Source organism: Phyllostomus discolor, chromosome 5, assembly GCF_004126475.2.
Source record: "Phyllostomus discolor isolate MPI-MPIP mPhyDis1 chromosome 5, mPhyDis1.pri.v3, whole genome shotgun sequence".
NCBI classification, from domain to species: Eukaryota; Metazoa; Chordata; class Mammalia; order Chiroptera; family Phyllostomidae; genus Phyllostomus; species Phyllostomus discolor.
The window spans coordinates 164,701,484-164,725,006 of record NC_040907.2 but is presented as its reverse complement, the minus strand read 5'-3'; the positions used below and the strand labels follow the sequence as shown (position 1 = coordinate 164,725,006).

At 51.7% G+C, this 23,523-nt stretch overlaps 1 protein-coding gene across 3 annotated transcripts in view; it reads left to right on the top strand.

Moving 5' to 3' along the window:
• The window catches only part of GFRA1 (GDNF family receptor alpha 1), a 199,627-nt gene that overhangs the window by 154,489 nt on the left and 21,615 nt on the right, over positions 1-23,523 (top strand). For all 3 annotated transcript variants that reach the window (XM_036027366.1, XM_028513019.2, XM_028513020.2), the window contains 3 exons: positions 5,993-6,102; positions 8,977-9,111; positions 12,903-13,084. In XM_036027366.1, coding sequence (XP_035883259.1) covers positions 5,993-6,102; positions 8,977-9,111; positions 12,903-13,084 — 427 coding nt within the window. The remainder of the gene's footprint in view (positions 1-5,992; positions 6,103-8,976; positions 9,112-12,902; positions 13,085-23,523) is intronic.

Genomic DNA, 23,523 nt, shown 5'->3' with positions numbered 1-23,523 from the left:
CCGGCGTTGCCCCCTCCCCCTGACCCATGGAGAAGCTTTCAGATACTAAGTGGCCCCACTTGAAAACCAGGGCTCAGCCCTGGCTGCCATAGCTCAGTGGATTGAGCACGGGCTGCAAACCAAAGTGTCGCAGGTTTGATTCCCAGGCAGGGCACATGCCTGGGTTGCAGGCCATGACCCCCAGCAACTGCACATTGATGTTTCTCTCCCTCCCTCTTTCTCCCTCCCTTCCCTCTCTAAAAATAAATAAATAAAATCTTAAAAACCAGGGCTCTGAAGCCCTCATGCTCACCTCGGGTTCAGCAAGCACTGCTAGTGGTTTCTTACACAAGCAGATTAATAAAGAGGCCCCGTCCCAGGACCTGGGTTTCTGCGGGGCAGTCAGGTCTTGCTGTCCTGTGCGGGCAGTGGTGTGGCCTCGAAGGCCCTTAGCAAGCCCAGGTCATTGAGAGACTCCCCGCCCTCTTAGGTCGAGTTCCGTCTGCGTCATCTGCCCTGCAGTCTGGTCAAATAGTGGCAGAGGGAGAGCAGTGACATAGTGGATGACTTAAGTAAAATCCCAGGAAGATTGAAGTCCAGCGCCCTCCGCACTGTTCCCTTCCAGGCCTGGGGCATGCGCAGTTGGCAGTTCCCCTCGTGGTGAGGGCCACGTGCCACCAGCCTGTGTGTGTGTGTGACTCCGGGCAGGACCGCAAGCTCTTTGTCTCTGACCTTGTAGGAGAGAGGAGGGCATCTTCCGGAACCATCATGGTTCCTGTAATGAAAGGAAGCCAAACGCCTTGACTCAAAAGTCACGTGACATGGCAGACTGCAGTCATGGGTGAGAGAAATGATAATGCTTTGAAAACAAGTGTTGTTTTTTTCTTTTCCCAAGTAGCTTCGAGTGTCCCATAGACCGCATTTCTGAAGTGGGAGGGAGAACCAAGAGCTTCAGTAATGAAGCAACGTACTTAGGAACTCTGGTTAATTAGCGTCGGAGCCCGGACCTCATCCAAGATTTCACAAGGGTTAGTCCAGGGCTCCGTTCCGTCAACCACGTGGCTCGGGTCCAAGAATGGGGTTTGTCCTGGAAAGCCATTTAAAGGCTTAGGATAATCCAGGATGAGTCCAACTGGGCATTTCTAGTATGATTTTTGACCTGTTCATCATAACACTATTTTCCTAAAAGTGTTAAGAAAAAAGTAGGTGAATGATGGTCCCCCCCCCCACTGTCAAAAGACCATCTGCGGTTTGAAAAGGCACTCCTAGATTTTATCATTATAATCATTTTTCTATTTCCAGTTAGCAGCACGCTTCCTTTCATACGACAGTTTCTGCACAAACCACTGTTTTCTTTTCACCAGATTTCCTAAGGCCTGCTTGGCATTCGCTGGCATTTTGCTCCTCTGTAAGGGTGGGAAATTTTCTCTTTCGGAGGGAGATAGGTTTTTCCATTAGTGCCTATTCATTTCATTTTCATTTTCTCAGAGAAAAACAATCATGTTCATCACTCTGTCGTCATGGAGATTTCACGTCTCCAGAAGAAACCCAATTGTGACTTTTCTTTGTTAATCCCACACTGGATGTGTGAGCTTTCTTGTTTGGATCACTGCAGCCCAGGTGGAGAAGCCATTCAGACAGGTGCGGCGCGGTTCCTAACCCATGGCGGGCAGGGGGACCCGTGCAGGGGGCTGTCCTGGGGCGTGGGGAGCGGGGAGAGCAGGCGCGCTCAGGCCGTGGTTCCCGATTGGACAGAGGAAGAGCTGGGATCTAACAACCGAGCAGACCCTCGGCTCTTACAGTGCCGTGAACTTAGCTCAGTTCCACCCCACCTCACTACCTTCCTTGCAGACCCGTCACCCTGTGTCTGCGCCGCCCGCCATGGGACCACTGTCTGCCGAGTTGTCCATGCCCTGATTCTGCCTTCTTGTGTCTGCAATCCTGACTTCTGTTTGAGCAGTGCCCACTGCTCAGTGCATCCTTTCTTCTTCCCCTTCCGGCCCTCTTATCTTCCCTCTGGTTCACTGCTGGCCTGCAGTCTCCTGTGTTGCCATTCTTCCCATCTGTGGCCATCTTCCTGCTCTCCCCGTCACCACTACAACAGTGAGGGCACAGAGCAGGAATAAAGCAAATCTTTGCTGAACACCTGAAAGACCCCAGAGTCTTCTTGATAAGCAAATCCGATCATGTCACTTCTCTGCTTAAAATCCTTCCGTGGTCCCCACTGCTTTTAGAGTAACATCCGACCTCTTAGGTCGGTCATTCAAGGCTCTTTGCGGTCTTGCCCACACCATCTCTCATCAGTCAGCATTGGCATCCCGTGACCCTGCCGTCCCCAGCCAGTGACTCACAGTTTTCTGGGTGATGCCTGTGTTAAGTGTGGTGATTGACAGTGACCTCCAGAGTCAGACTGAATGTGGTCACATTCCAGCTCTACCGCCACCGGGATGTCCTTAACCTCTCTTTGCCTCAGTTTCCTCATCTGTAAAATGAGGCTCATGGGATCACCTACGAAGACTGTTATGAAAATTAAATATGTGAATACAGGTCAAGCACTTAGGTCAGTGCCTGGCACGTACAAATGCCGCATTACTGTCACCCTGGGATGATTATGAGTGTAGTTGCTTAATCATATGCCTCTTCCTTCTGCCTGGGGTACCTTTCTTCACCTTTACCTGATAGATCCTCCACACCCTCCAGGTCTCAGTCCCAGTATCCCGGCCTCTCTGAAACGAGCTTCTGCAGCTGTGCAATGTTAAAAGCTTAAGTTGTGAGGATCAGAATGTGTGGTTTTAAATCCTGCTTCTACAACTCACTACTTTGCTCTGGTCTCAACTGGCCAGGCTGTGGTTTTCTCATCTATAAAATTAGGAGAGTAAAATAGCTCCTACCTTGTTGAACTTGTCAGGGGAAAAAATACTAAGTGTGTAAAGACATGCCTAGCATATCCTAAATACTTCATTTAAACTCGCTGTTTTTATTAGCCGCCTTTATGAGCTTTTTATCAGGAACTGGCCACTGTATTATTATAATCTTTCTAGTCGTTTCTCTCAGCTGCTAGACTGTGAGTTATCTGAGTTCAGGGACAGGGAATTTCTTCATCAGTAGATCACAAGCACTTGATCCATCATTCAGTCAATGGAACGGACACGAATTTAGCTGCTTTGTCGATACCTGTAACCATTGCCCACGTTGCTTTAAGAGATTTAAGAGGACTGTGCTGGTAAGAGAAGATGTCGGGAAGCAAGCATCCCTCGGGGAGGCCTGTTTCCCTTCTTTGGCAGGTACTGAAGACCGGAAGTTAATTGGCGCTACACTGTTTCATTTCGGCCAGTGGTGACTGGGGGGCGGGAGAGGACGCCCACCCAGGAAGGACTGGAGCTGACCCCCAAGCCGTGGCGTTATCAGTGGGATTGACCACATCATAGTGGTTCTTAAACAGGGTTGTGCTGGCGAATATTTAAAAACTGTTCTCCAAGAACAATGTAAAGCCCTGATTCGTAGTGTTTGCTGGTTACCATGGTGTAAACACTCTCACCAACACCGCTTACAAGCATGACCACGGTGGTATTAACCACCTCCCGCAATTACTGAAAACTTATCAGCTGGCCAGTAATGAACCAGTCCATCGCCCCACTATGTAAACTACTCCTTACTTCACTTTTCTCTCTCTGTAAAATGTGATCCTGTAATGTGACCACCCTGTCTCCAAATAGAAATACCCCAGCGAGTGGGGTCCAGTGTGAAGGCACCGTGGAGATGGTGGTGTTTTAGCAAAGGTGCACGTTCTCGTGATTATTCAGAGGCTCTCCCTCCCTCCGAGGGCTGTGTTTGTCTTCGGGCCAGGAGCTGGGCTGATGTCTCCTCTCAAACACCAGCCTGCCCAGCGTTCTGCTCGGAGCGGTCTGTATAGTTTCATCCTCTCAATCAGGGTTATGCTCTCCGCAGCAGACTGACTCAATTAGCCTTTCATTCCAGAGTCCAAATGCGAGTCAATTCTGAGGTTGTTAAGCAAAATGAGTCTGGTGGCAGTAGCCTTGCGCGGAGAGACAGTAACCCCGCATCACGGGGCTGTTCAGTTAATAGTCTGCTGGAGAGACCACGAGACATGGGGGACATGCAGACAGGGCGAGCTTTCTTTCGGGCCGGGAGCCCAGGGCTGCCGGGTCAGGGAGCGGATCCGCTTGTGTGCAGAGCTGGAGCCTGAGATGCCTGGACCACAGTGGGCTTTTGCAAAGGCAGAAGCCCGGTGCCGCTAGATCATTAACTTTCCTGCCCGGGAAAGTACTTCTGAAATTAACACTCATTTCAAGCTGGATGCCGTTGGAGCCAGCTGAGTAAGCCGGAGTCTCCTTTAGGGATTTCCTCTGAAAAATAAATCTTTTAGCCAGGCTACAGAAAACGGCCAGGTTTTATGTGCTTCAGTGTGTTCAATTAGAGTCAGAAAACACCAACGAGGCTCAGACTGTGGGAGAGATGCGGGCACACACAGACGGGAGTGCCCCAGTCTGACATGGAGGCTTCTGCCAGTCCCGTAGCTTCAGCACGTGGCCCTGTCTGGGAAGCCACAGACGGGGCCTGTCCGAGGAGTGTCAGGTGCTGTGCAAAGCAAAGAAAGCCAAGCTCTGGCACCTGCCTTGGGGATCCACAGCAGTGGAACCAGGCGCACGATATACGGAGCGCACACACCGGCACGGATGGGGAAGCTAAGGCGCGGCTTGTTTACAAGGGTTCAAGGAGAGACCGATCTCACACAAGCACGGGGCAGCCTGGGCAGTGGGCTGTGAACTTGGAGGATGTCGTCAGACCTTTGACCCCCCTGCTACTTCAAGTCCCGACGAAGGGAACCAGCTGTGCTTCCTGCAGGCCTTTTACCAGCCTTGGCGACCGCCACACGCACCACCTTGCTCTGTCTGCTTGTTTACACCATAAAATATGCTAAGTAAATACAGTTTCTTGGATGGAAAGAAACACAAATAGCACCAGGTTTCTTGGCTGCCAACTTGGAGGAGCGAACGAGAAGAAAGCTGAGACAACCGCCCATTGTCTGCCGTAATTGCCGGAGAATTGAAAGTCTCTGGTGATCCATTGTGTTCCTCACACAGAAACGGAGCTGTTGTCTGCCGCCATGACCTCAGAGGGGCCCAGCTCCCGGGCAGGATTTCTCCAACAATATCCTCTTCAGATTGAAAAACAGCCAGCTGGTCACGTAGAGGCCTCTTCCTCCCCAGGCCGGAGTGCCTGGGACCCCCTGGCCCTGCTGGGTGTCTGCACCTTCACCAGCACCCAGGGCGGCCCCAGACTGCAGGCAGATGCTGCATTTCGATCAGGGGACCCTCCTGGCACCACCTCCAGCTGCAGGCCCACCCCACCCAGTCCGAGACAGTGAAGCGGTGGACAAAGGGGGCACCCCGGTCCCTTTTGCCTTTCCCTCCAGCTCCAGAAAGGCAAGCTCCTCCTCACTGTCACGTGGCTGGAACAATCACTGACCCCCCGGGCTGGTGGATGAGAGATGACTTACAAGACAGATACATGTAGTTTCAAAGCCAGTAGGAATTACGGGAGCAGATGGGCTACAGGAGCCTATTTGGATGCCAGGAACATGTTTCTGTAGAAAGTAAATATTTTCCCAGTGTGGATCTCCATTGAGTGTGTAGAGAAGCATATTTCCTAAAGATGCAAATAAGTCGAGTCAGAAATAAATATTGGATGGAAACTTCAAAGCATCTAGATTTCTCCAGTTGTAGGCCCTGAAGACTTCTCTGCAAATAAGCAGACGCGCAGGTGGGCGAGGGCTGGGGGTGGGAGGGGACGGTTGGTGGGGGCGGGGGGCGGGGGGCGGGGGGCGGGGGGGGGCCGGTGTGAGACAAGATGCTAACATTTTAAGGCTTCGAGTTTTCTATATTTGGAGGGGATGGAAAAAGGCATATCAGCCAAGGAATAAAGAAACGTTGTGTCTGCCTAGAGGCTTGGGATATTTTAAAGCGCCCTCCCTCCTTTCTTCCAATTGCAGATCTCGCCTTGCTGACTTTTTTACCAACTGCCAGCCGGAGTCCAGGGCCGTGAGCAGCTGCCTGAAGGAAAACTACGCGGATTGCCTCCTTGCCTACTCGGGCCTTATTGGTGAGAGCGGGGAGAAGCAGGATGGGAGAATTGTCTGGTTTACGAGTACCCGTGGCCTTGGTAACCTGTTACTACCTGGGGAAGGAGCAATCTCCCAGGCACCCTCTGGGGTTTAGATGTTAGGCTTCTAGGACTCGCCTGTAAAAAAATAAAAAAGCAAAAACGAGGCCAGTGGACACACACAAAGGCAAAGGCAGGAAGCAGGGGTTATTCAGGAGCAGAAAGACCGCAATGTGAAGACCTGTGAAGTTCATAACTGACCACGTGAAACCAAAGTAGGAAAAAAGCCTGGTGAGAGAAGGGGAAAGCAAGTCAAACCAAGTTCATCGTATCAGGGACCTTTGGAGAAAGGGGACTTGGAAGTCATTCATTCTGGGGAAATCAGAAAGGTTGTTCCCCAGAAATGACCCTTGGGAAAGAAAACCCCTCACTACTGGGATCTTTCTCACTGTTGATATTCTTGGAAACTGAGCTCCTGCTGCGCAGGGGGTGATTTAGCCATTTCTTTTCTCCCTGAGAGCAGACATAGCAGAAACAGTACTTTTCTCTCTTCTAAGACCTGAGGCGTTAGGAGAACCAGGTTCTCAGCGTTCGGGAGGACAGGACAATCCGGCAAGGTCCCAGTGAGTTGGGAGAGAGCCAGGATCGAGGCGAATCGGCGGTGCCCGTGGGTGAGCATGGCAGGCGGCAGGACAGGCAGGCGCTCCAGGTTCCAGGGACTGCAGGAGCCTCGGTGACAGGGCTCCAGTGTTACGGCTGACGTCTGAGAATGAACGCGTCGTGTAGGCTGTGGAGGGGAGAGGGGGAGTCTGGGCGGTCAGAGCGTGACAGCTCGGCCAGGGTGAGCACTCCTGCCAGGCCCGCACAAATCTCCGTCCAGGAAGAGCTCGCCACCTGAAGTGACAGCACCGACTGAGTTCTTTGTCGCTGGAGTGTCTTCAGCAAGAGCCACGGGAAAATCCACAGAGGTCCTCCGTGCAGGGATATGACAGGTGTCTGCGTATTTGTCCCCCTGTTTTTGAAAGGATACCTGTGCCCTGATGGGTGATACCTTTCACCAGTTGCTGACCATTTTCTTTCTAAGATTTTATTTATTTGTTTTTAGAGAGAGGGGAAAGGAGGGAGAAAGAGAGGGAGAGAACCATCGATTGGTTGCCCCTCACATGCACTCCAACTGGGGATCAGCCCGAAACCCAGGCATGTAGCCTGACTGGGAATCGAACTGGTGGCCTTTCAATTTGCAGGACGATACCCAGTCAGCTGAGCCACACAGGTCAGGGCTGTTGTTGACTGTTCTTACGGATATGTCCAATGAGTGTATCTTCCTTAAGTCAGTATTCCAAATTGGCACTTGCTCTTTCCATTTCTTAAGTTAGTCTGTCCCTAGGACAGATTACTTATCAACTATGGAATTACAGGTTTAACAAATAACAGAAGAAATTAAGGCATGCTCATTGTAAAACATTAAAAAGAGAGAGAGAGAAGCCCAAAGAAAACAGTATTAAGGATCTGCAAGTCCACTCCCAGATGTAATTGCTGTTAGCACCTTAGCCCCTGTCCCTCCAGACACACATGCTCATTAAGTCAGCCAAGGGGAGCGGTCACATGCCCGAGCATGATGAAATCCTCGGTATTGAAGGGAATGAGCGGTCAAGGCGATGCATTCTACAGACCAATATGCACTTCCCTGTGGGGTCCAGATCTCTCCCTCCACACTGACCATTGGGTTCTAATGTCTTTGAGGACAAAGCTTGCTCCTACTTCTTCCATCTGCCAGGGATCCACTGGGGTGCCAGGCATGCTCAGTAGCCACATTTTAACCTCTTGGTTCAATTCCTTTCTGACCCAGAGTTAGGAGCTCCCTCTCTGTTATGGGTTCAAGTCCTCATGTCAGGGTATGATGACCTGGACTTGAACTCAAGTCAGTAAGGAATGTAAAGCAATGAAGACGTGCCCTTGGCCCAGAAGAGGTTACAAAGAAATGGTTTTCTGTTTGTGAGTCACATGTATCCTGTGGATCACTGACCACTCATTACTTCTTACTTCCACAAAATACTTAAACACAGAAGGCTTCTCTGCCTGAGTAGGCATCGCCTGGTGCAAACCACCCAGGGGAAGACATTTGGGTTGTATTAAGTACAAAGGCATTGTTTATTTGTGCCAACACAGAACTCATCAGGAAAACCATAAGCAAGGGGAGATGTAGGCAAGAGAGACCACCCAGTATTTCTGAGGACTTTTGAGGACTGTTGAGACAATGCTCTCGGAGCCATCAGCTTAGAGAATTTCCAACTGTTTGCTTCCAATCCCCTCACGACTTAGAAGACTTTATTTAAATCAATTGGTGTCTGGCGAGCAGAGGCCTCATTATATACATTCGGGGTGTGGGGGAACACGTAAGGAGAGCTTTGGAGCTTCCCTTGTTTCTCTGAAGAAGCCATTTGCTTCTAAGGGAAGTAGATTCCAAGTCCTAAAAGGATTTTTTAAGATATGTAAAACCGGTTCTATCTATTTATGAAGATTAATGACATTTTCATGAAAATGCAAGGGATTTGGCAACTCATGCATTCAAAGTTAATTCTCTCCTACTCCATGACATGCATACCATTTGTGCAGGCAAAAAAAAAAAAAAAATACCCTGAGTGCAGCTCAAGGAGTTCCGTTATAATTTTTTAAGTAAATGTGTAAATTACTTTATGTGCTCAAGATAAATGGCCAAGAAAATGCACTGCTTAACATAATTTCCCACTCAGCAAACACAATGCCAGTAATTATCTACGGTGCGTCGGCCATCAGGGGAACATTTGTTGCTTTTCAGGATGCGGGATCCGTATCATCACAGGAGAACCCAACACCTTGTTTTCACTCTTCCAGGCACCGTCATGACCCCCAACTACGTGGACTCCAGCAGCCTCAGTGTGGCGCCCTGGTGCGACTGCAGCAACAGCGGGAACGACCTGGAGGAGTGCTCCAGGTTCCTGAACTTCTTCAAGGACAATACGTGTCTCAGTACGTTTTTTACAAAATAGGAAGCAAGCGCGTTTTTCTCTGGGAGCCCAAGCCCTGCTCCCGTATTCCTTGTGTTTGTTCTTTCTGGAGTCTGCCTTTCTCTCTCTCTCTCTCTCTCTCTCTCTCCCTCCCTCTCTCTCTCTCATTCCTGGTGCATCCGGCTCCTTTGGGCCTCCCTGGGCAATGCAGCGGGGGACGCCGCAAGTGGTCAGTGGGGTGCTACCAAGGCTGAGACTCCCAAAAGCCCAAGCGAGCAAGAGATTCCAATAACTGAGGGTCTGTTTGTGGGAAGGAACACTTCTACCCACAGATCAAATTTTGATCTTGGCAACCAGCACCAAGGCTGTTCCAATTTTTTTTTTTAATCCGAGTGCAATATACAATGTGAGATGCTCTGACAAATTAGGTGGGGGTAGGCCCCCAAGGGCTCTCCGAGAAAAATTGGAAGTTAACATCAATAGCCCCCGTGATGTTCCGGGTTGGCTCAGAGGAGAAGCAACCATTCTCGAGTGGGAGAAGCTGGCTCCGCAGCCAGGAGCCGCTCAGGATGTTTGGCTATCTCCGGAGGCGGAGATGAGCCCCGTGGGCGGAGGCGGCTCGGGCTTGGAAATAGTCCCGGTTATTAGTGCAGTACCCTTTAGGGGAGTGGGGAACACGCTTCCCAGCGGGGGATGATGCAGAGAGAACACATGCAGGTGTCAACAGCGCTCTTCAGATGAACTTCAGAAGCACTGTGCCAGGCCTCCCGTCCACCCACAGAGGTGTGCGCATGCTCCAGGTGACGGGTCAGCACCTCACTCACAGTTTGTGGCGGCCACGGTGAATGCACTGGGTGCCTTCGGTTCGCTCTATGGGGAGTCTGGTATATACACTATATCTCATTTGCTGTGCTGTGCACAAGAATCCGAGGAGATGGCAGGATTATCATCTCCATTTCCTGGCTGAATGAATGGCTGGTCTTCACACAGCCCATCCATGCCAAAGACAGGATCCAAAGCCCAAGTTCCTTCTTCCACAGCCCCCTGTCCCCTGAGAGCTTTTTGTCATGCCTGCTTCGGAGGGCCCATCGGACAAGAGCGTGTACCTGAACAGCAGGGCCCAGGTACAACTTCCGAGTGGCAGGTGCACACCAAGTTCCTAGGAACCAGGGTTCAGCTGCCCCCCGAACGCCCATCCTTCAGTAGGGGTTTCTCCACGCGCTGCTGCGATATGGGGGGCGCTGATTTCTAAAGGGTTACCTGACCACTGGCCGGTGCACGCACTGGAAAAGCTTCTCCATGTTGCTTTTCTAAAACCTCCCCATTGTGTCCTTTGTTGAGAAGGCAAATCTAAATGACTTGCTCGCTAGAGGTTCTGGAGTCAAGTGGCTGTAACCAACTCGTTAAGACAGAAACAAGCTTTTGGACGCTTAAACAAAATTCCAACCCACAAAACTAGTCTCGAGCATGGCGTCGTTTGCCAAGACGTTGGGCATGCTATGGGCCTCTAGTTGGGTCTTGACTTTTTTTTTTTAAGTGTATATACTAGTTCTCCTCTTTCTCACACCCTGCATGTTCTCCTGGCAGAATACAAGGTTTAATGAAGATAAAGCAATGACAATAGAGGTCAGCGTGAGGAAAGACATTCATGCTGGCTGAAGAAGCGCTCTCTCACAGACAATCTAAAGTTGTCCCTGCTTAATGACATTTTGGTGAAAGGGAGAATAGTCTGGCATCTAATTGCTAATGACTTTTCAATAAAAATAAATGCATTTGGTCTTCAACAGGGACGAAAGCCAGCCGGAATTTTTTACAGTCCCTGCATTTATCCTTTGTTGAGAAGGGGCACAGCATCCCAAAGACACAGTGCTGTAGGTTCAGCCTCTGGCAAAGGCCCCGGAGCAGAAGGGACTGGAATTTGTACATTCCAACCCAAATGCAATAACCCAGCTCTGCTCTTTTCCAATGAACCAGCCCTCCCCTGACCCCAGACTCCCCATCACGAACAGCACTCCAACCTATTGTGTACGTATGGCTATTGCTGGGTGCGGGGGACGGTGATTTTTACATCAACATGCAGGACAGATGTCAGGGGCAGAGAGGAGAAAGAAGGAGCTGAAGGTGGAGGTGACTGCTACTGTCACTCGCGTCTTTCCTTAGACGCCACCGTCCCTTCCCCAGACCACTTCATCTAAACTGCGTTCCCCGCTCCCGCCCAGGGCTCCCTGTACCCCTCCACCTGCTTCCCCTTTCTCTGAGCCTTCCTCCCTGCCTAATGCATTAGAGGTTTTACTTTTATCTCCTCCCAGCCAGATGCCCCCTCCACGAGGGCAGGGCCTCCCGCGTTTCACGGCTCCCAGTGCTCACCGCTGCATCCCCAGTGCGGAGCCGTGCCTGGCACGCAGTAGGTGTTCCGCTGACGTTTGAATGAGCGAATGAGCATGTGAACACCCCCCACCTCACCCCACCCCACCCACGTGCCAGTGCGGAAAAGCACAGGTGGCTTCAATGAATGGCAGAGGGTCTCTTGAATCTGTCTTAGGGAGGAAAGGGATAACCGCGCTGTTCTTTTGTTCTCACTGCTCCCGGTCAGTCGGGGAGACCAGTCCCCCCTGTACCTCTCTCTGCCTCCCCCGCCCGCTGGGCCGTGTAAAAGGGCTAGACACGTAGAAAGCATGTGTATTCATTCGAAGCTGTTTCTTACAGCCTTAAACATGTAAAGTTGTTAGAAAACAAGTTCCCAATTTTCTGAACTTACAGGATAACAATTTTAGAAGAAAATGTCATTTCTAAGAGGAACATTAGGGCTTAAATTATTCTGTCTTGTGTATCGAGAAATGCCAGCTAAGAGTCATGTATTAACAATTTGCACATTCAGGTCCCCAGTGGAGGAGTTTGATTTCTTATACAATGCATATGAAATAAAGAAATTCCTAAATCCAGGCCAAATCCCCGAAGACCTGATTAAACTGTTTTTTATGCATGGTGGGGGGAGGGGAGGGGAACGACACAACTGATTTGCTCTTGCCGTGCAAAACAATCTAATCCCATGAACTTGTAATAAGCTTTTAAAATTTTACATTTTAAACTTTTCATATAAGCAGGGCTGCTCCTACCTAATTATGCAGATTTTGTTTAGAAGACTGGGAGCAGAGAGGGGAAAAAAATAATCTTCCTTAAATTTTCGCTAGGCTGTTGCTGAGGTTCTGGGTGGATCCTTCCTTTCAAGAAAGCGGTTGCGGTTGCTCTGCAAGCATCGCTGGCCTCGGAGCAGGCGTTCCGTGCCGCCCCGTCACAGTTCTCGCTGTTTGATTTTCACTCCCTGACAAGTCAATGTGAATGCCACTGAGTGACATCGGCCTCATAATTAGGGGTGTTATGCTCTTTTTTCCAAAGCGCTAATGAGTTTGCTTTTAGTATAGAATTCTGACAGAGCACAAAGGTTTCCTTGGAAGATGGCGCAGTGGTTGTGACCCCCAAATAACGGGTCCAAGGCTGGGTTTCAGAGGGCTCGACCGATGAGTGTTTCCAGGCAAGGACCTGGCTCACAGAGAGGAACACAGTGCGTGCGGGTTGCAGCTGGAGCCTGCAAGCGTCCGGCTCAGTGTTTAGTGAATGAATTGGTTTTTGAACGTCTGACCCAAGGGCTGACTCTCCCTCCACACATGGAGGGCAGACAGTTGGACGGGTTTCGGTTGGAAAAGTCCAGTGCTCTATTCAGAGTTTCTAGTGTGCCTCTCTGGCTTTACGTAGCTTTGTCTGGCACATTTGCCGCTTGACTTTGAAATTGGATTTCCTCCTGTTTTACTGCAGAAAACGCAATTCAAGCTTTTGGCAATGGTTCCGACGTCACTGTGTGGCAGCCAGCCCTCCCCGCTCAGACCACCACTGCCACCACCACCACAGCCTTCCGGGTCAAGAACCAACCCCTGGGGCCGGCAGGGTCCGAGAATGAAATCCCCACTCACGTTTTACCACCTTGTGCAAACCTACAGGTAAGAGTGGGGCCAAACTTCCTGTTGGAGCTCACTTGAGCGGGTCGCAGACCCATTTGCTTTAGAGATAGCTGGCGAATGATGCCCAGGTTTGAATCTTAAAGGTACATTGTTACCACGATGAATGGAGATTGGGAAGCGATACAGAGTGGAGAGGAAGATGGACTTTGGAACTAATGGCCATTTATTAGGGGTGTGGCTTTGGCTAAGGCTCTTGCATTGTCTTTCTGCCCCTGGCGTCTTCACCTGCAATAAGGGGGTAGGTGGCTGGGCACATGGATCCTTAAGGATTTTATCTGTAGGGTCGTCAGACTACGCTGGCTCTTTTAAAAATTTATTATGCTTATTCCGTGTTCTCTACAAAGCAGCAGCATCTTGAAAAGAGAGGAGCTTTCGGTTTTGTCCCCATCGCTGCCACTTACGCGGAATGACGTAACTGTATTTCCGGGTAAACCGGAGACAGTGCTACCAGTGACACCTTAGCTCGAACCTAGAGTCCCATAGAGGTTTGTCATTCAGAAAGCAAAGGACAAGGCTCTTCCGCAGTGAGAGGAGCTGCAAGGAGCTGCCTGCAAACCCTGCGTGTGCACAGTCCTGGGAGCATGGCCCGGAGTCTTCCCTGGGGTCAACCCAGATCTCCAGGGGCAGGACCGCCCCATACTCACAGGGGGGTTTCTTGACTTTCATCAAGGTGGGGTGTTTATTCTGCCTTCTAATGGGTTTTTCCATAGTAACGCGTATTCGGCTGTTCGGCAAGATGTTGCCTACGTATATACGTTCACCAGGTGTTTTCACACACTTGACCTCTTGGGGCGTTGCCCTCCTGGCGGCTGTGGGAGAGATGCTCTTGTGACAGTCCTGTCAGCCTTGCTTTTCCATTTGAGGACACGGGGGCTCTCAGCGAGGTAACACCCGAGATCGGGATCGAGCCTGCAGAGCTGGCGAGTCATAGAACTGGTGCTGGGTCCCCAGGGGCCTTGTGTTCTTTTCTGGCTCTTCCTGTGCTGTGGGCTAGTGGTGACGACATGTGACCTCCGCCTCCTGCCCTGCTGTGGAAGGGGACATTGGCCAAGTGTGCCGTCACACTCGTCACTGAAGTACCTCGTCCCCGCCCTCCCCTCCCCCCCTGCTGAGGATCAGTCCCAGCAGAACGCTCCCCACAGCCTTCTTTTGCCAGTTGCCACCTGGCCCCACATGCACTTCGCTCCCTTTCTGGAGCATGTCGGGGCAGTTTGTCCACTTCCGATTGGCTCAATGTCTTCTCATTCCTGCGTCTCTCCTCTCTTTCATGGGCACCCTCCCCGTGCTATGTATCTGAGCTTTGGTCTGCGACCTCTGTCCTCCTGGGTCTCCACACCTGATACAAACCCTCAGCCCTGCCCCACAGCTTCCGGTCAGCCACGAGTTCCTCCTACTTCTAAAGCATTTCCTGAGCCTATCCGTGTCCGAGAAATTGTGCAAAAAACATGCCAGACTGGGGAGAAGCTTGGCCGTGTGGGGAGGGAGGGGCACGCACTGCGGTATCCTGTAGCAGGAGCCTGAGGTTCAAGGTGGGGAAGTGACTTACCCGTGCAAAGTCCCCCAGCCAGGCAGACATGGGCTGAGAACCAGACACAGCTTTTCGGGGGCCGAGTCTCTTCTTCGGCTCTGGCCGGTGCTCAGCACCCTGCTTCCTCCAAGCCTCCCCTTTTGTACCTGCTGGGTGCACTCTGATCCTAGCATCACCAGAGACCAGTGGGCAGGTGAGGGGATAGGTGCTGCTATCCTAAGGTGCTAGCAGTGGGCCAGAGGTGCTCCTGAGCAGCAGAAGAGGCACACCTTGTGGCAGCCAAACCAGGGTCTCCTGTGCTCGGGTCTCGATGCACAGAGCATGACTACAGAGGTGGCGTTCAGCCTGTGTGTTAAGCTCCTTCTATGTTTTGGGGCCTTTGTGAAGATGGGCATTCAATGAAAATTGTGTCCTTAGTGTATGTCAGCTAGTAGGCAAGATGGAGCTCATCAGCGTGCTCGGAAGGTCAGACTAAGCTGATGGATGCCATCGCAGAAGAACCATCATTATTGGAAAACCACAGAACTGGGGTTTCCCCCGGGAGTAGGGGAGGGGCCTGTCAGCCACACAGAGGGGTTCTTTCCCCGCTACACCTCCCGCCCCGGTGCCTAACTGCTGCTTCCCATGGCACAGTGCATGGCTTGGCCACACAACATTTTGCTTCCAACACAGATCTGCCCTCCCTGCCCAGAGGCCTCAGTATGCTGCAGGGTTGCCCTGGCAACGTCAGAGGACACACGAGCTCTATTCCCAAGAAACAGAGCCTTTGCTTCCCCTGTGTTAGCGATGGGACCTGGGCCTCATCAGCTGAGGGGCAGAGTAAAACGAAGGCCTGGTGTTCATGTCAGAGCTGCCATCTGTGGTCTCGGCAGAGGTGAGAAGGAGGCATGGAACTCCAAGCAGGGAGGTGACGGCCACACCGGTCTCCCCAGTGGCACATGCACAGAGCCCACATCTCTTGCAGCTGAACAGCATTTCCCTTGCTGGGAGTCCTATGGGGTCCTCAATACCTTCCCCTTCCCCCTCGACTGACTCCTGCTTTCTGCACACGGGAGGCGGGGGTGAGGTGGGGGTGAGGCAGTTAAGCCTGTGTTTAGACCCAGGCCCTTGTGCTCGCCGGCATCAGGGCCTCCCCAGGCCTCAGCTTCCTCTTTTGTGGGACCAAAGGACGGCCTGGCCGCTAGAGCTGAGAGGGTTCAAACAAGGCCATGCCTCAGTGCTTGGGGCACAGTGAGGGCTCCAGGATGGTGTGTCACAAATGTCACGTGTGATGCCCGATTCCCCATCAGTTAAGCAGACGGTGGTGCTGTATCTTGCATGGGGAGGGGGGTATTATGCTAGGGAAGCTGTCATGAGTTAGTACCAACAGGTGTCTAAGGTGTTTCATTTTTTTTTGAAACACTTCACCTGCTTTGTTCCCTTTACTGCTTACAACATCCTTCCCTTTTACAGACGAGGCAACCGAGGCAGGGAAAGGCCAGTGACTTAACTGTGCTCACACAGCAATTCCCAGGCACGGCTGGGGGTTCTGGCTCCGAAGCCAGGGTGCATTTACCTTGTTCCACGGTGATGAACTTTTGCCTTGTTCCACAGCCTTGCACCAGCTGAGCTCTTTCTCTGAATTAAGAACGAACAGAAAGAAGGAAGTAAAAAAATAGAAAAAGAGGTCACGCAGAACCTCATTTGTCTCTCTGTATGTGTCTGGCTTATTTCACTCAGCACAGTGTCCTCCAGGTCCGTGTGGGATCTGCCAAGGTTCACTCAGAGAGTAGAATGGAGGTTACAGGGGGTGGGGGGTGGGGAACAGGAGGCGTTGGGCTTTAAAGGGTGCAAAGTCGCAGTAGTGCGGGTGAGTAAGGCCTGGGGATCTAACGTACAGCAGGGCGTACACTAAGTATTGGGTACTTAGAATGTGCCGAGACAGTCGATCCCATGTATTCTCACATGCCCCCTCCAATGGTAACTGTTAATTAGCGTCATTGTGGTAAACCTTCCACAACATACCCATTTATATCAAAGCATCACCTTGTGTGCCTTACATATATACAATCTTTTTTGTCACTTATAACTCAGTAAAACGGCAGGGGGAAAGAAAAGATGAGGAAGAGGCTGCCCAGTTCTTCCTGAAAACGGCCGTGTGAGCGACGGGACAACACGGAGCCCCTATTTGGGCCAGATCGCTCCCTGTGGTGGCTCTAGGAGACAGTGTACCGGGGAGGGACTGAACGTTGGCCAGGACAGCCTCCGGCAGCTGGGTGACCTCTGTAGGATGAGTTGGATGGAGGATGGTGGAAAGAATCACCCGAGGCCAGAGGATCAGCCGGGGATGAGCAAGTGGGGAGAGGCGGGCCCCGGCCCCTGGGAACGTGGTCCCGGGCACTACGCCAGGACGTGTGCTATGGCACAGGGTCCCCAGGAGACTCATTCTCCCCGTCTGTCCTTCCTGCGCCTTCCTGGCCGTCTCCAGATAAATCACCGTTCGCCCGTGGATCCTAGAAATACCTCAGAATACCATGTGTCCAGGTCACGTGTGTCGTTCCTCAAAATAGAACCAACTTCAACCAGCTCGGGACCCATTGGTAACAGATTTGGAGAAAGTCAAGTGTCTTTGGCAGCTATAAAGTTCACTTCCCTTGAGAAACACCTTCTTGTAATATTTTAAAATATACAATAATATGAGAACACTCTTGGGGACTTGAATTTCTGTCTTAACATTTGAGCTAGATTTCCCCCTTGGAAGGGAAGAAATAAGAATAAACATTTTCAAAAGTCAGCCTCCAAGTGTAATTATCAACAAACCAAACACAGTTCTGTTTGGGGAAATGGGGGCCTCGGGTGGGGTGCCTATAAGGCTCATCTGCAGTTTCTATGAAAGGTTCGGCTTTAAAAAAGGAAAGTTGATTGATCAGTATGAAATGTCATGGAAATGTCCAGGCATCGGCTCCCCGAGGCGCCGAAATACCAGGGTTTGGGTAACCCGCCAAGTTCCCACGTCGGGATTAATTGGCAGTCGTATTAGCAACAAGCACGACACAGTGCTATTGTTGGCATGTCCCTCTGCCTCGGTCATCACTGGTCACAGGAGAAACAAAGAAATAGGAAAAAAGTCGACCAATGATTTCATCTTCTGGCCACTTGACTGGTCTGGTAGCTGGGAAAAGCTCAGGATGTGGAAAGCAAATGGATTGTACTTGTCATTTATTTAAAGTACATATCTTTGGGAGGTTGTAAGTATTGGCAAAACCTCTATTTGGCATCAGCATCCGCCGCTTCACTCTGGTGGCTGCCTCTCCAAGTGGCATTGGTGGGCTCTCGATTTCCATGGTCAAATAAGGTTATAGGGACTGAAAAATAGAGGCTCGGGACTGAGGCTGAGGACCCTTGAGAAGTTTAATGGCCTCTGCGCCTTTCTTCGAAAGAGGTGTGATGGGTGGTTGAAGGGAGAAAGGGAAGAGACTGGGGCCCACACTTAGAGCCAAGGCCAGTGGGACGGATTTAGGATAGTTATGGGTCATGTGTGGGAGGAGCTCTGGTAAGTAGGGCAGGCCATATTCAAAGTCAGTTGTTTTATTTTTCTCTTTGCATGTTTGGGGGAGCCAAATAAAAGATATCTCTGGGTGAGGCTTGGAGGGCCAGCCGTTGTAGATCTCAAGTTCAGTGCCCCCCACCCCCCGCATCTGAAAAGGATTTACAAGGCAGCTTTCCCAGTCCTAAAAGCTGTGAGCAGGGTCCCCATAGCTGTTGCAAGAATGCTGACTGCTAAAATCGGCAACACAGAGGCCAGCTGTCCCCTTCTCCTCTGCATGATCGCATCATCTACCTTGGTGGCCGGGGGTCCCACAGCTGGGACACTGATGGCCCTCCGTGGGCCATGGGGTGGGCATCTTGCAGCCGACCTACAACATCCATGGAATTTCAGTTACACCTCCACTTCCCCAGCCCCCCGGGGAAGCCTCACGCTAGCCCCTCCCCTTCCCAGAGCTCAGTTTGGAGCTTATGGAAATGAGCTGGCTGCCAGCAGGCTGCTGTGCCTTGTTCACAGATGGGTAGGGGGTGTGGAAAGGGCAGGTGGGATCTGCCCGCCTGTAGCACCTGCTCATAACCTCTGCATAGAGTATTTGAGTATTGACTTCGAATATTGAATATTAGCACACCACATTAGAATATTGAAAACAATCTCTATCGGAAGTGAGAGTTTGCATCCTGGAAGGACAGCACCCCTGATCCTCCCCAGTGTCTTGGAAGACCTAAAAAAGCCCATGTGTACGGGACAGGGCCAGACCAGACCGGAAATGATTTCTAAAGTCTTCCGAGGGCCAAACCCCACAAAAGTCTGGGTGTGGCAGGAGGGCGATGGTCCAAGCCTCCCAGATACCCAGTACTCCACTGGCTGTGACCAAGTGGGAACTGTAAGTGTGGAGTTTTAAAAGGAAAGTTGCCAATGGGTGTTCTGTAAATCATTCGTGCCAGCAGACTGACCCCATTATGTCAGCTAATCCTGGAAATACAGGAGGTAAATTTAAATCTTCCAGCACGAAGCACTTAATCAATATTCTAAATGTTTTTCTTGCAATTTATGCTAGCGGAGCAATAGGGTGCTTTGGTGTCCTGTTAATCTTCCGCTGGAGAGCGGGTGCCTGCGAGCAGGGCTGGGGTGGGGATCTTGCGCGGGGTGAGTCTCGGGTGGGCAGGACGCTGGAAGGGGAGAGCAAAGTGCTTATTTCCAAACCAGGCCCCCGGCGTGGGGTCGCTCACCCTGTGTACTCACGCCACCCCTTCCAGCAGGCAGACCTACCCTGTGGGCACCTCCTTAGAGCTTTCTTTGTCACCTGTGGTAGACAGCCTAGGGATTGCTTTGAGGGGAAGAATGTGAACTTGGGAATTAGTTGGACTTGAGTGAAAATCCCGGCTCACTTCCTGTTGCTGTGTGACCTGGGGCAGGTGTCTTACCCTCTCTGGAGACCTGCTGTAAACCCCACCTCTTAGGTTTGTTGTGAGCATGAAAGAACTAGTGCGTGCATGCAAAGGGCCCAGGAGGACCGGCCAACCCACTGCACTCGGTGAGTGGCCACCACCCCTGTCCCTGTGGCGATGGAAGAGATGCGTTAGTTAGATCTTTAACTCAGGACACTGGGGCTACAAAGGGAGGGCCGTTCCCAGGGGCTGGGGGCCACAGAGGGAAAAGAGATGGAGCTCCTTAGTACTTGGCCTCCTTAATTTGTAAGAAGCATGTGAACCACCTGATATCCTGCTGGTCCTAAGATGTGGTCATTGTAGACCAAGGAAGGGGGGGACAGGGTGGGATGGTCCCCGGGCACCAGGCTGAGAAACGAAAAGGCCATAAACGAAGGACCAGGTGTGCAGGGTTAGAACTGCCCCCAAGTCCATCACTCTGTGCCCAGGAAGGGTCTCCTGGGAGCTACGTCCTGACAGTCAGCTTGGAGCTGTCACTTGGAGCAGTGGCGGTCGTCAGATCTGGGTCCGGCCTGGGTACAGTGAGAACGGGACCTGTCTGCCAGGGGCAGTTGCCGTGTCTCTCTAATCAGTGCTGACATTGGGAAGAGGTGACACCGTTGTAAACAGAAACCGCTCTTAGTTGCAGGCGAGCTGATGTTTGAGAGCGAGCCCTGCCTTGTAGCCTCCAGGACCCAGGTTTTGCGGCCTTGCCGCACCTGCGTTCCACCAGCGCCGCCATTCGCTTGATGCCTGTGCTCAAACTCAGTTGCGAGGCGTAGTGTTGTTAACAGCGCTTGTGAGACACACCTGAGTCAGCGCGCTAGCTCTCTCCGTAAATATTCCGTTCAAAGCAGTAAAAGTGCTCAGATGCCACCTAATGATGTCACGGGCACCAGTGGTCCGCAGACCCCACTTTTGTGGAAACATGATGAGCCATGTAATCACAGGACAGGTCCCAGAACCATTTACTTTGGTGATGGGAATAGCAATAGCACTGACCTGCACCACCTCTTCTTTTTATGGTCTGGCAGGAACAAAGCACAGGTGCGTCATAGATAGCCCTTCCCATGAGCCGAGTGCTGACCTAAGCACGTTATATACATGTATGTGTATATGTACATTGTACCTGTATTATACTCTACATATCTGTCATATGTTATATGTGCATTATATACACATATATGTATCCACACGCATTTAACGCTGACCTAGCCTCGTGAGGTCAGTACTACTGCTGTCCCCATCGGTTTGGACAACAGACCCGAGACTCAGAGGGGCTCGACCGGGAGAGGAGAACTGGAAAAGCAGCCTTTTCCTCTCCATGCATTTTAAGTGTCTCCGCTGTATTACCTGAACCAGAGCACTTTACCTTTTTGTTTCTGGGTAACATTATTCATTCAGTATAGATTAAATCAGTCTCCAGAATCGTGTGGAACAGCTGGCAGATGGAAGTGCCAGACTGGTTCATAAACGAGCATAAAGAAAGGCGGCGATGCCTGTTCTGACACCAACTGGTGTCCTGCAGCACAGCTCAATTCCGGCGCCAGGCCCCGGAGCTCGCACCGAGCCCACGGCTCCAGGACACGGTCCCCCCCCCGCAGGGCTGCCCTTGCTTCGGACACCAGCCATGCTTTAGGGGTCCTCAGGCCCCCTGCACTCTGACTAAGCAGCTGCACATTCAGGGGTTCCCCCAACCACCCCAGGTTCAGTAACTCAGACCACAGGAAGGTACTCCAATTATATTTTTACTATAAAGGATATGGATCGGGACTAGCCAAATGGAGAGATACTCAGGCTGAGCTCCGGGAGGGTCTCCAGAGGAGAGCTCTGCACCCTCGTCCGTGGATGGAGTTCCCGATGGAGTGCGGATCGCTGCCTGCCCCCCACCCCGGCTCATCACAGTGCTTACTGGCCAGGAAGCATGCGTGAGCATCGGTGACCAGAGTTTTAATTGGAGTTGCATTATAAAAGCATGATTGATTGGCCCGTTGAGCTCCGGAATGCAATCTTCTACCCCTCTTTGTTCTCTGAAGTCAAGAGATCGGGCTGACTTCCTGTGGCTCTGACCCCAACCCCCTGAGCCATGGTCGGTCCTTCTAGAGACAGCCGCCATCCTGAGTCACCTCACTAAATTCAGGTAATCTCCAAAGGGCTTCCGAGGAACAAAGACACTCCAGCCACTCAAGAACTTCCCAGGGTTTGGAGGTTATCTCCCAGGAGCCAGGAACAAAAGCTAGTCAAATTCTAGTTTTATTCCTAGGGACCGACTGGGAAACTCCTCGTAAGGGAGCTGGAGTTCAAATTTTGAGCATGCTCACCTCACCTCACCGCTTCCTGGCCGTGAAATCTTGGGTGACTGACTTATTCTCCTGCCTCGGTCTCCTCACCCATGAAGTGGGGCTGGCAGTGCCCGAGCCCCCTGGGGGCTGTGAGGATGAGGCGTGGTCCTGTGTGAACGGCAGGCTCAGAGACAGGACTGCTATGCAGGACTTCATTCTTTGTACGCTCACGGGACTTCCTGCGCTTGGAGGTCCCTGGCCCCTTTTGTCCCGCCTTCAGCAGCAGGGAAATGCTCCGAAGGGCCAGACTGAGTCATGCACTGCTTTAAGGGGCCTGTTTTCCGGTGGCGTTTCTGGACTTGGGAGCCAGTGGGTTTGCCCCTGTAGAGACCTGCTGTGGAGAAGAAAAAGTGGCAAGGCCTTGTCAGGTGATGGTTTTGTTTTATTTTAAATCCTTCCTGGAGGATATATTTTTATTGATTTGAGAGAGAGAGAGAGAGAGAAACATTGATCGGTTGCCTCCTGTACGAGCCCTGACTGGGGATCAAACCTGCAACCTAGGTACTTGCCCTGAACAAGAATCAAACCCTCAGCCTTTTGTGGAACATGATGATGCTCCGACCAGCTGAGCCACCTGGGCAGGGCCAGAGCGATGGTTTCGAAATGTAACTTAGAGTCAGGTGGCTCTCCGTAGGTAGTCACTTCCGCCTGGGCATTCTTTGCTTGCCGACCTTGGAAACTTTGGTAAGGGTTGTTCAATGGCCTGTTGGTTGTGGCTTGAGCAGTTCTCCAACAGGCTCACTCCACCATGGCCCTGTTGACACTTGGGGCTGGATAGCTCATTGGTTGTGAGGCTGCGGCGTGTCCAGCGGCACCTTGGCCTCTACTGTCTAGTTGCCTGTAGCACCTTTCCCCAATGGTGACGACAAAAAACGTCCCGGGACATAGCCACATGTCCCCTGGGTGGCAGAATCCCAGCTGGTTGAGGACCACTGCCCAGGAAATGAGTGGGGTCTACCTAAAAGACCCCCTTTTCCTTTCTACTAGCAGGAGAAGTAGAGGCACTTGAGAGTCTCGTCAGGATTACATGGTAAGAAGCTCAGGACTCGTAGGAGCAGATCAGCGCACCGGATCAAACCTTTCCTGGTAGTGCAGGCCAGGCCACCGAGCAGGGGCTATGGTCACCACGCGATGCCCATTTGGGGACACACATTAATTTTCCCGGGACGGCACCCCCCTCAGATAGGGACCCTTGGGTAGTGTCGTAGGTGTGGGTACTGGGGCCCTGCACTGTGTTCTCATCCAGAAACCTGCCGGAGTCCGCGGCCCTCGGGGCCTCACACTGTCACCTTGTTAAGTGATGTTTTTATCCATCCAGCACCCTGGGCGAGTACCCTACAGGTGATATTTCCGTGGAGACTTTGCCAGATGACCAGAGTGGATGGACGTGTTTGTACCAAACCACAGTGGGGATTCTTGCACATAGACGTTGTGGAGGGCGGTTCAGGAGGGGTCGGGATTGGCTGGGACCCCAGGCCAGAGCCAGACACGTCAACGCTGAGCCCTCAGCACACACTCTGAATCTAAAGGTGGCAACACAGATGCTCCGTCCTGAGCCTTTTGTTTTAAGAAAATGGTCTTGGTGCCACATGGTG